This window comes from Corapipo altera, unplaced genomic scaffold, assembly GCF_003945725.1.
Source record: "Corapipo altera isolate COAL_440 unplaced genomic scaffold, ASM394572v1 53, whole genome shotgun sequence".
Lineage (NCBI taxonomy): Eukaryota > Metazoa > Chordata > Aves > Passeriformes > Pipridae > Corapipo > Corapipo altera.
Genome location: NW_020884900.1, coordinates 7676909 through 7690226, shown reverse-complemented (window position 1 = coordinate 7690226; position 13318 = coordinate 7676909). Strand labels below are relative to the sequence as shown.

At 37.9% G+C, this 13318-nt stretch overlaps 1 protein-coding gene across 37 annotated transcripts in view; it reads right to left on the bottom strand.

Annotated features, from left to right (window-relative positions):
- Positions 1–13318, bottom strand: part of KCNMA1 (potassium calcium-activated channel subfamily M alpha 1) — a 462597-nt gene that overhangs the window by 22895 nt on the left and 426384 nt on the right. For 23 of the 37 annotated variants that reach the window (XM_027649636.1, XM_027649640.1, XM_027649664.1 and 20 more), the window contains one exon: positions 3003–3116. In XM_027649636.1, the coding sequence (XP_027505437.1) occupies positions 3003–3116 (114 nt within the window). Of the gene's footprint in view, positions 1–2212; positions 2297–3002; positions 3117–13318 lie in introns of all 37 variants that reach the window. The other 14 variants (XM_027649629.1, XM_027649631.1, XM_027649625.1 and 11 more) reach the window with 1 other exon arrangement.

Below are 13318 nucleotides of genomic sequence, written 5' to 3'. Positions count from 1 at the left end.
AAAACGTGCATTTAAAAATCTGTTGCTTGTAAGAGGTGACACTCTTGTTCTTGAGAAGTGACTATCCCTTTGCTGCAAAAGTAGCTTTGTGGCACCAGCTGCCTGCACTTAAAATGAGATACACGATGCACTTATTTATTGAGACAATCTTGGTATTGGTCGGGTACAGTGGCTAAGGCTGTATGCATGAATAGTGAAATGTTATCACAAGATACAAAGTTAGAACCCCGTTGTAAAATAAAGGCTGTCAATAAAACTCTAATATAGCCCACAGGCATCTGTTAGATGTGCTGCTGTGATTCTTACTGGAATGATGTTAACGCACTTATGGCTCAAAAGAGGATAGACTGTCCCTTTAACATGCATCTATCTGAATGAATGAGCAGCTATTCTCTTGCAGCACTGCCTTTTGTTCAAATATTTGTCTCCGTAACTTCACTTTCTCATCCACAAATTCTATATTAGCCAGTGTGAAAAAGAATCTACATGAGGTTGTTTTAAAGAAAAAGCCGGAATAAAGTAGTATTTGTCATTTAGACTTCCTCTGGCATTTCATTGTCACAGTTAAGCCCTCTGCCTCCATCTCATTCCAAATAAAAACAGTTGTTTCCTTGAGATCAGTGTATCAAGTGGATCATATTTCATGAAATATTTCATTTCCATATTAATCTCCCTCAGGCATGAAAGCACAGACTGCTTAGCTACGCCATCGGAATACCCTTCAACTTACTAAACAACAAATTAATTTCAGTTCCCATGCAAGAAAGGGAAATTAAAAACTTTTTGAGCATTTGAAACTGCATATACTGACCATGTCCCTACTCCCTGTGTGAACATGTCTCCTGAGTCAACCCAGCGAACTCTGAAGACAGAATGAGAGCTGCTGTTAACTTTATCAGATTTCAGCTCTGACCTTCTCAAGCTAGAAATTCTTCTGCCTGCTACTCTGATCTTCCTTCTCATACAGTTTAGCTACCTCCCATATAGTTTTCTTTTCCATCCACTCCTTTTCCAGACTATATTCTACTGTCCTTGCCATGCTTAGCTTACAAAACATAAATTACTACTGATAAAGCCTCATGATAGCTGTCTAAAGGAGATGAGACTAGGATTTAAAATTCCTGCCTTCCCACTCACTCCCTGATGTAACTGCAAATACATAACACCTCACCATTGCAATCAGAGAAATGTTGTGCCCCGGGAGTCAGAAGAATTTCATCCAAGAAAACACCAATATCCACAATACTTCTTTCTTTAGTACAATATCTATCAATTTATTCTCCAGATTCTTGAGCAATATAGCATTCGAAAGCCTGCTGTATCATTTCAAAATGTACTTTTTGAAAAGCTTGTATCTTAGTTTAATTTGCTAGTTGAGACTAGGCACTATTGACAGTACCATTCTTTTTCCACTTACATCTGGCAGACTAATACCTGTCTTAGACACCAACTTGCTAGACACACATGGTGTCAGTTCCCAAGATGCTACAAATCTAATGTGAATTCTGCAGGTGTGTTATCTTCAATATCTTTATCTTCCTAATGCAGTATTTCTATGAATGGTCTCTGGGCCAGGTGAGGTGGGTTCAAATATGTTGTGCTGCACCACAGGGAAAGCTCATCAAACGCTGCTCGCAAAAGCTGGTGAGAGCTGGTGAGACTTGACTGCTTCTCTACAGCTTCAAAACCTGAGCTTCTGGGAAAAAGCCTATTCCCTAAAATAAACAAACAAATAGCTTAAGGGAAAGTATGATGCTGGGGTTTTTTTCCTGGTATCTTTTAGTTCTTCTTGGACTTCCTGTGAAAACTGTTAAGGCATGTCCACCAAACTGACAACAGGCTGAAGTAACAAAAAAGAAAGAGAAAGAGAGAGAGAAAAGGAGAGAAAAATTGGGGGGAGATGAAGGGGGGGCGCTGGGAGGTGGGGACTCAGGTCAAAGAAAATGAATTGGTGAGGAGGTGCTATGAAAACAGCCGGCAGGTCAGACGAGTGTGATCAAAGGTTTACTGATGCTGCGTGAAAAAAAAAATCATTAAGAAAGACCAGAACAAGACAGTCAATTTCAACTAGAACCACAAATAAAACACATTCAAAGCAGTGCCATGAGGGTAGCCCCTCTGATACAGCCAGATAAATAAAGGGAAAGCTGATGACAGTAAGAACAACAACAGAAAATAAGACAGTGATGTGAAGGAAAAAGGCACTTCTTACCCAGTTCAGTTATCATAAGAATGTGGGTTCCACTGTTTTTTTCCTGACTGATTGAAACCAAAGGCAGAAGTTTGCCAGGCTTAGCTAGTAAGTAAAGTATTTAGGGGGAAAAGAAAGTACAGAAAGAGAATAAAGTAAGGGAAAAAGACAGATAAGGCTCTAAAAAATAAAACTGAAAAAGAAAATAGAGGACAAAGGACCACAGATCAAGTTTGTATTTGCCATGAAAAAAACAGAACAGCTTCTGCACTTCACATCACACCACTTGACAACATAAATACCCACAGCTAGAGTGGAAATCAGAGTCTAGTTACCTACCATCATCGTATTCTCAGGAGTAAAATATCTCATACTATTATACAGAGTTTGGTTACACATGATTAAACAGTTTTGGACCATGAAGAAATAAACAAATGGCCTCTTACAATTGATTAACTGCACAGGAAATATCTGCTCATACTTACTGTGGCTTTCTTCCTTTTCTAACCTTAGCTCAAAGACCTCTGCTTATTTGCTATGCTATGCAAAAAGCATCTTGCCTGATAGAATATTTATTTAAGAAAATGGAGAAAACCCAAAGGGAGGAGAGAAATATATTTCAGTTATTCAAATAAAGTGAACCAACTGTTACTAAACTTTCTTTAGAGAGAGTAATTCAAAACAGTTATCAAAAGAGAAAACATAACAGTGTAAGATACAGTATGGGTAATTTTTCTGTGACTGCATAACAAGGGAAGTGGGAAAAAGATACGGGAATGTACATGAAAGGATAAATGTTCACTTTCCTTACCTAGCTCTGTAATAATAGGGATGTTGGCTCCTGTTGTAATGGAGGGTTGACGTAACAGGCCATGGACTGGACTGTTGTCTGGAGATGACCTATCCATTCCAGGGGGTGTAAAGCCTAAAAGAAAAAAGAAAAGGAAAAAAAAAAAGAGAAAGTTTACAGAGGACAAACTATGGGGAATTCCCTATCTCTGATTTTATTATTTTCCAGGAAAGTATGGTAAAAAATTGTAATTTAAAAAAAATTGACTTAATTTTCAACAATTATTTCATAAAAGCATAATCCTTCACAAATATGCAGTTTATTTCTACTGTAAGATATTTGATGGTTAATGGAGAAACTGAAATTCATTTTGTTATCCTAAGGTTTTGCATCAAAAGGTGTAAAATGGAAAGAGTAATGCTTACTTTAATAAAAAAAGACCACAGTGTTTGAGAGGTTTAATTTTATCTTATCAGTATTTCAGTAATCCTGAAATAAACACCTTTCCTTAAACAACAAATAACATTTTAAAGAGTACCGTTTGTAAATGGTAGTAAAACCATGAGGAACAAATTGTTTCCACTAGCTGGTTTTAGGTTTGATCAACAAGCAGGGTTCACCTGTTTTCCAGGAGCAATATAACCCACACATGGTGTTTTGTTTGTTTGATTGTTTTTTTAATTTTCATGTGTACCATTTATAATATGCATTTCTATAAGGATTATCATTGTAGGAATACTGCGATGCAAGAGTTCATTCTAACAGACAGAAAGATAGGATGGATGGGAAAAGACACAGGTTTTCAAACAGTATCTAAGAGGAATCCTTCAAAAGAAACTAAAAAGAGTGAAGATGTAAAGGAAACAAAGGTGGGAGAGGAAACATATTGGCAGGCACTCACAAAAAAAAGAGATTTGGAGCAAGGTTCACCTCCAAAAGATATTATGTTTTCAGCCTGATTCTCTACACACTTTGAAATGGAGCCCTTGACATAGAGCATTTTTTTTGTCCTTTTTTTTTCTTCTCTTTTTTTTTCTTTTTCTTTAAACAAAAAATACCCAGGAAAAGCCTTTTGGAGTTTGATTGTAAATACTGAAAAACAAGTAGTTATACAAAAGCCCATGCAATAGAAGGATGGAAATTCACTGTTGAGACTAAAGTATTCTACCTCCCTTGTCCATTAAAGCTGCAGAAAGCATGGGAATGTTCATTTAATGTCATTATTGCAGAAGTAATGGTGAAGCTAGAGGTTGACTTTAGGGTTTAATGTAGAAAAATGTTAAGGCAGCATTTTTAGGCAAACATTTGTAGGTCAGAAATAGGATTGACCCAAGCTCACTTTAAAACACAGATTTCTGAGAAGACATTAAATTTTTCTGCCACATTATTCCTAAGTTCTTTGACTTCACACCTGACATCCAGGGACAGACTTTTGGTCCTCTGTCAATAGTTCTGATTTCTCCATATACTGATTCTAAATTAATCAAAGCCAAATTAATTCCTGCCGTAACTTCATTATCTTCTTGCAGTGTGGAAACTGTTTCACACCATTAAATTCACTGATACATTCATTCATCTGTTACTGAATTCAGAAGAATGTGATATTATGTAGTTTACCTTGCTTTAGTTTGGGGACCAATTTACAAACCAGGAAATTTCTAAACTAAATTGTAATTGTTAACACATTGTACTGGTTTTATATTTTCTGAAGGATTTATGATTTTTTTTCAGTGATAAGTACCATCACTCTTAACCTGCCCCTAAACTACATGGACCACTAGATCTGGACTTCTTTATTTAATGGGATTTAAATTTCTCTTTCCATTCATCTGTCCCTATATTTTGTCTGTATCACATATAGAACATACAGGCAATAATTACTTAGGAGAGACTTTCTTAGCCCTCTAGAAGGTACCAGTATGAATTTCATTCTATCACAAGAAAACTAGATGCAACATGATGATTGTACAGACAGGATAACTAAGATGAGAGTGAAAAGTCTGTGAAGAAATTCCTTAGGAGAAAAGAAGTGGATGTGTCTTGCAAGAATAAAACATTGCCATAGGCAAACCTAAGTCAGTAAAACAATTCTATTTAATATTACCAGTGCATGGAAAATCTTTAGAAAGCAGATTTCTACAAGAGAATCAGAAGTGTTAACAGTCAGTCATTTAATATTGCTCCTTGTGCTGAAACTAATTCAGTAAGACCAACATGATGACAGTGAGTTGCATTTCCAGCTGGTATTGGTTTGCAGATGTTTCCTTGTATCTGGCACTATGACTGATAGCTGTCTTGGCTCTTTGAACATTTACTTCTGCATGGCAGAGCTTGAGATTCCTCAGGCTCACAAAGTGAGTCTAACAGAGGTAATTCAGGCACCACCTCATAACTTACAGGTGATGCTGACACTCCCTCAACAGCAGGAAAATGAAAGCAGGACTTCAAATGCTATCTGAGTACAGGTGGGTATTAATGCGACACCTCCTTCTGCAGCAGGATCTAGTGTTTTAAGTCTTGCACTCTGTTATGGAATGCATTCTGTTAGGAGATGGAAGATATGGCCTTTGTCACAGTATAACAGAAAAAGCTCATCCAGACTCCTTTAGCAGTTATGGTGGCAGGCAGTTGGGTTCTCTGCAGAATTACAGGTTAAAATGGCAACAGCAAGATTTTTTTACACTCAGTTATCTGAGAGCAAAGAAAACTAATACTGTTCTCATGCGCCCTAGGGATTGTACTGCTCGGAGCATCCCTAGAGGCTCTCTCCTTTTTTCCGGAAGGCTTTCCTCTGCCCATCTCAGGATGCACTCCCTAAAACATTTTTTAGAGAATCAGGCTCTTCAGATGGTAGGAGCACATCAGCATTTCCCTACCAGCTAAAAGCAAATTGAAGTAAGTTAGCATAACTGCATCTAAATATGCAACTTCTTCTTGTCTTCCCTCCACTGCAATGTGCACACATATAGAGGCACAGACACGCACTCTCTCCATCGAAGGCTGTTTGTAGCCACCTCTCTAACCCTTCAAATATTTGCCTTCCTAGGATGGTGTCAGAAGATTGAAGTAAATGTAGCATTTCTGTTAGACAGCGACTGTCAGAAGCTCTGTAATTGCACACTGCGCACATAGTGCATTCGGTCTGAAATGCAGGAAGCATGTTAAGAGGAATTTGTTTTCACCTTGAATGTAAAACTAGACTCATGCCTTGATATTTTTCATCCTATGGTCTTGAAAGATGTGAGAAATATCTGTTAATTTAATTTCCTTGCTCATACTTAATTCAGGCACTCTAGATATTTACTTTTACAAAAAATTTTGGAATATTTTAAGGAAAAGGAAAACTGAAATATTCCTGGATTTTGTCCGCCTGTGTTTGGAGTCACATGGTTTCGTACACCTTCAGGCCACATTCCTGCTCCCAAGCCACAAAGTAAATTCTATACATAGGTTGCCTATTTTTTTCCTCCAGAAAAGAGAAAAAAAAAAAAGTGCAGGAAAACTAACCTGCTTTATCAGAACTTTCATTTAAAGGCATGAAAAACTACAAGTGACAGCTGTGCAGATTCAGTGAATGTGACATTTTTGAATTTCTTCAACTTGACAAGTAAACACCTTAAATCGGTAATGCTATATGCATAATACATGACCTGTATTTTGACATCCATCATCAAATGCTGACTTGAGAAAATACAGGTTTGTACGTCAAGGAATAGCACCCATAAAGCAGGGAGAAATTCAGGTCACAGGGTATTAGGAAACTCTATTTCATTACAGAAGCTGAAACAAGCTAAGGCATCAGATTTAAGATCCATTTTCAGTTGTGAAAAGATTAAATTCCTCTGCACAGAGCATTCATTTAGAAATGACATGCTTTCCTCACAACCTCTTTTCATTTTCCTTTTCATATTCCATTTTCTCCTTCAGTCCACAAACCTTGTTCCATTAATGCTCATAAAAATCATAAAACAGGGCTGATAGTTGTGATCTTACAACCAAAGTGTCTCCTTGTTCAACAAACAACTGAGGGAGCTGTGGCTACAATTGCTTAAAAGGATCAACCTTTACAGTAAAATTCACAGGGCCTGTACAAGTCTGAGCACAGCCCATGTGGAAGGAAATACAGTGACAGTGGGGGACTTCTGGAGAAGGGAATTCTCTTTGCCAACAACGAGGAGGTAAGGTACCGCAAAATCATATCAGTTCCAGCAGCCACTGCATCTGGTACTGAATTGCTATACTGGGTGGGTGAGTGACTTGCATCTCTTGGTTTTTGCATTTTTGTTGTTTGTTTTGTGGTTTGTTTTTGTTTTCCTCATTTATTAAACTGGCTTTACCTCAGCTCATGAGTTGTTTTCTCATTTTGGGGAAGTGAGCCAGACTGGCTTAGTTATCAGTCAGGGTCAACCCACCACCATCCACTATAGGGATAACCACCACAACAGAGTCATAGAATCATTTAGGTTGGAAATGACCTTTAAAATAATTCAGTCCAACCATTAACCTAGCACTGCCAAGTCCACCACTAAACCATGTCACTAAATGTCGCATCTAGACGTCTTCTAAACACCTCCAGGGATGGTGACTCCAACACTTCCCCGGCCAGCTTGCTCCAGTGCTTGACAACTCTTTCAGTAGAAGAAATTTTCCCTAATATCCAGTTGAAGCTCCCCTTGGCGCAACTTGAGGCCATTTTCTCTTGTCCTTTCATTTGTTATCAGGTACATGAGACCAACCCTCACCTCACTACAACTTCCTGTCAGGTAGCTGGATAGAGCAATAAGGTCTCCCTTATCAACCTGAGTGAACTTCAACAGAAGGCAGCACACTCCTGAAACGATGATGCCAGACAATGAACTATATATATCACATCTCTGAAAGGAACACAGGTTCTGGGCTTTGACATGCTCAAAATCAGTGAGGCCTGGCAGTCAGCAGTCACTGCGTACCCCCTGGCAGCAGCCCCCCTCTTTGAGAGGCAGGGACTCCCATTCCCTAACTCAGCTACCTTGCCTGAAGGAGTTTGAGCCTGCTACAATTCTCTGCAGAAAGCTGCTGGTTCAATGTCTTGATTCTGTGCAAAAAGTATTCTCCAGCTCCCTCTAAGATACGACTGCTCACAGAAGTAGGTAAAAAACAAACAATTGCATTAGAGGCAAAATCCTACCTCTTAAAGATGTAGTCATCTTAGTGGAAGAAGAACCCCGTGGAAACTTCCTCCCTAACAGAAGGCAAGATCTTTTTACCAAAAGTTACTGGGGATCCAGGTGCTCCCCAGCTCAGAACTCAGCAGGGCCAGATGGATATAAACCCTTCCTGGCTCTTACAAAACACCACCTACAAAGGGATGAGCAGTACTGGGCTTATGAGCACTGTGCCTCCTGACCCAGGCTGGCCTGTGGTCCTCTCAGGGAGGCACTAATTGGGGCTCATCAGTAACATGCAGGTATTCTGAGAGCCAGTGGCACTGTGAAGTTCAAAATTAAGGAATGCTGGCATGGTTTAACATGCCTTCTTCATACTGAAAGCACCACCAGCGTTGCCCAGCTTATATGTTGTTTGGAGCAACTGACCTGATGGCCAAATGCTCTGCTGATTGTGCTGGGCACAAACTGCTGATTTTTGTTCCTGTGCAGTTCACCTGACTGAGTAATGTCCCATGAAATGCAGGAAGGTTTGCTCTTCATAGCAGTAAATATATTCTTTAAGTTTGCTGAGGGCCAATAAGGGTTTACTCAGGTTTTAATGTAAAACCAAATTTGTCTCATGGATGTGTACTGCTTCTGTTCCACTGACTCCACTAAGACTCAGATGTGCATATTCTCAAACTGGACTTTTATGTTTATAAAATATCTTCTGTTCTTAAGGATCATAATGGATCCTTTATGATTCTCTTCCCCTTTCCCTCTGCCCCTTTCTTCTCTGCCTGTCTTTCCATTCAAAGTTGTATGTTTTACTAAACTGGAACTCTGTGCACGCAGCAGGCACTTTCTCAAACTGAAAATCCACTTGGCAGACCTAAATGTTGTGGTCTTGTCATTAAAGTACCATGTAAATTGATAGTGTCCTTTAAATAATGCTATTTTAGGGAAAGATGCCGTGGCATTCACTGGGTAATGTATGCACTAAAGTCCTCAAAAGTATAATTTAAAAGACATATATACTATTAACTAGCTCTGGCTCATCTAAGCAGTATGAAACAACAATAATATTTTGAGCATATATGAATAACACACAGGTGGTGAACTGCCAAACACACCCCTGACAAGTTATCATGTAGAAATATGGGACAAGTATTTTCATTAAGCAGAGCCAACCAAAAAGAAATAATTCTTTAACAGAAGGATCTCACAGTTATATCCCTTCGCTACTGTTTGCTGACAACGTCCATTAATATTCCTGTGAATTCACTTGAATGATAGACTATACCTGTTATTCTCCAAAGTACAGCCACTTGGGTATACCTGGAAAGTTCAGCAGCAGTCATGCAGCTAAAGAGCTGCTGACATTCATGGGAATGTGTTACAGCCATGCAATTTAGAAACAATTCTAGCTTCAGTGTCCCATGTGGCCTGAAACAGGGATGTAGTTTGGCCTCAAAACCTGGAAATCCTAAATTCTGGTTTCAGTTCTGACTTTTACTGCGACTTGTGACTGAAGATCTAAAAATCTCTTGGAGATTATCATTAAAGCTCTAGAAAAAGAGAGGAATTTGAAAGACCAGATGTGACTGCATAAGCTCCCAACCCTTTCAGAGACTTCAGAATTTTCAGAGATGCTCCAGGCCCAAACATAGGCCAAGGTATATCTACAGAGAGTGGAGGGTGAAGGAGGACAGCTTTTTCAAGTTTAACAACTTTCTGGTGCTTTGGGACTGGAACAAACCCTGGAGCTTTGAACTCTGAGAGATGCTGTCAGAGAGAATAAGCTGCCCATCTTCCTGCCAAGAAAGTGCTCTTCTCTAATGTCTGTTTGCTCCCTTACTGTTGAATTACACAAACCTATACTAAAAATGTCCAACTCAAAGCTCAAATGGAAACACAGGGTAGCAGGACCAATACTAGTTTCTGCTCCCCAAAGTGTGAGATCCATTCCTGGATGAGTTAGTGGCCCCATGTGCTGGAAGTGTAAATGATTTATAGATCTACTGCTTCTTGGACTGCTCTGACAAGGCAGGATTAAGCTGTAAAAACAAAGATCAAGAGGACTGGAGTTTCATCATCTTGAGGTTTAGCACTAAATCGCACCACATTGATTCCATTTTCAATTGTGAACAGCACAATGTGTTAAAAATAGCATTACATTTTAAGCCTAGTGCTTATGTATAACTTAGAGGGTTTTAGACTTATACAAGTCTTTTCCCAGTTTCAGTGTCTTTTGAGTTTCACTATCAAGCATGCACAAAAAACAAAGTCCACCTGAACTGCCTGCGTTTTTGTTGTTGGCTTTGTAAGGGTTTTTTTTTCCCTTCACAAAACCTCATGTGGTAATTACCCAAACTCACCTTCTGCCAAGGTTCACCACAAGCTTACACAATCCAAAACTATCAAAACAAATGGGCTTTATTTACTAGTACTTTGCAGAGCATAGTCTTGATGTTCACTCCTTGCTATTTTTCTCACTTTAAGTAAGATAATGCGTAGTTATTAGCCATAGCACTTCCCTCAGGTTGATTTGAATGGAAACTTTATTTCTCTACACCATAAATGTTCCTAGTCAGTATTAGTCTGAGAAGAACTTCTTGCCTTCATGGAATGAAGCACAAGTTCTCTGAATTTATTTTTTTTTTATTTAGCAAAGAGAAAACAAAATTAAATTTCCTTTCTGCAGCTACTTTCTTTACAAACTTTATTTTTTAATTGTCCCTACTCTCTATTTACCATTTAATAGTTTTCTACACTAGGAGCTTCTAGGGCACAAAGTTGGTAACATCTAAGTGTAGCACAGGTTTGCAGCTAAAATAATTTAGTATATAATGATGCCAAACTTTTTTCAGTTGAATCATTAATCAGCCCTGTATATTTAGACCTCAGGCAAAAATAAATATGTTGAATTAAAATTATCAAATAAATTAAGCTATATTACCTAGTTTAGAGAGACAGCTATTCAATAACTACAAACAAAATGGAAAACTCACCCTTAAAAATGATATATAGGTAAGTAAGGCAAGACTACACATTACATCATTATATCGAATAAAGCAAATTTTTTCTGAGAGAAAAAGGAAGAGAAAAGCCAGATATCATAGCAAGAAATCAATAAAAAATATTTTGATAAATAAAAGTAACAATGTTGTCCAACACATGATTGGCAACTACTGAAACATAAATTAAATGAATTTCCCATTGCTGCTTATGGGAAAATTATGCAGATTAGAATTTGATTAGGTTTATATCATGAGACTCAATTTGGACTTTTAATCTATTAAGCTCCAATAAATGAGGCATCTGAATAGCTCCCCTGAGCAGCAACAGTAATAACCACAGCAGTTATTTTTTGCAATATGTATTCTGACAATTTCTTTAGCAGATGATTCCATGTCTTTAAGTACAATTACTTTGTAACTTCTACAAAAATTTCAGGTGTTTGCAGTGAGGAAATGGATACATACAAAACGCTTAAACAGACACTTTGTGATAATCAACATCTGTCACTCTGTTCTAGCAATATTGTTTTTCCATCAACTTGGACTTACTTACGGTCGACTTCATAGTCTGTGTGGGCTAAATAGTGCCAGCAGACTTGCAAATTACTCAAGCTGGAACTGAGCTGGAAACCTATGGTAAAATGTCATTAAGTTCTCTATAGGTTGGGTCAAAACTAAAATCCCACATTCAAGGCTGTTTTGGGGATTAAAGATGGAACTTTGAAGGCTAAAGCCTCATTTTATCAAAGAAATCTGAATTGAATTCCCAGAGCTGATCTTTGAGACAGGTTGGATTCAGGTCAAGACCACCTCTAATTTATCTGGCAGGTATGCTTCATAGCCCTCCTGCATATTTCCTGAAGTCTAATCTATTTGCAAGTATACAAAAGCTGCTCTCCCATATTACTCTATATTGTAAAAAAGTAACTCTTCAAAGGGTGCTGACTAGAGCACATTGTGCCTATCCTGCCAGATTTCACCAAATCCTGAACAACCTCTTAGCAGACAGGTTGTCCTATGGAAGTAGTCAAGTGACAGTATGCAGGCAATTCAAAAAAATTAAATCTGTATTTTAAAAATGTCAGGGCTTGATTAAATTCTCATGGTAAAGAAGCATGGGTTTTGCGTTCAGGTGTGAATATATTTTCTTTAAAAGAAGCCTAACACAGAATTTCATTCAGGCATTAAAACTTTCAGCATACCACTGCAAACATTTTTCTGCATGCCAATTTTTTTTCCAGAACTCCAAATTTAACATAATAAATGGGGGGGGGGGGGTTGAAACAGTCATGGTTTTTTGTCACTCAAATACTGCCTTTTGTAGCATGTCTGTTAAAGACTTCTTAGTAGATATCGTGTGAAAATGAGTATCAAGTTGATTTAAACTATGCCAGTCTGTACAATGCTAACTCAACTAACTTTTCCTTAGAAAGCACAATAAATTGCATACAGCCAGGTGCAATTAGCAATGTAAGGAATGATAATTACCTAAGCAGTATTTGTATACTTCTTCAAACAAAATTCTCTTGACTATAACAGATAGCTTACTATCTCCTTGCTACAGTTTCATCTGAACCCTGTAAATAATGTATGGTTGCCTATTTGAAACACATAAAAGGAAACATCCTAGGGTTTGGAGTATATTTTAAAAGCACACACATCATCCCATCACCACAATTATTTGCACATCAGAATTATCAGTATTAATGGCCAGTATGAAAACTATCCCTGTCACACATTAAAAGTAACAGGAAGGTATGTACCTCCAAAAAGTACTTCCATTAAAAGAAATGTCAATCCTCTGATACTGAATTTCACAGAAAAGGCAAACACATCAAACCAGCCTTATACTTTCTTCAGCTTGGTATATAAACCCTGTTTCATGTGTCATACCTTATGCAACATTCTATTCCAGTCTAAATATAGGTCTACCAAATACTACAATTGGATAATTTATTGCAATTATCCTTGACTCTGACTGGAAATAAACAGAAAATGAACATTTTGTTTTCTTTCTACTATTTTTTTTTTCACCATTAAAAAAATATATAAATACAAATTGCACAGTTGTGGAATCAGGATGAATCTGAACTCTCTAATTGAGTTTCCCTGAATGATCTACCAGTAGCAATATATTAGCTACTAATAATATCTCAGGTTGTGTAGATACACCTGCCTGAAGAACAGCAGT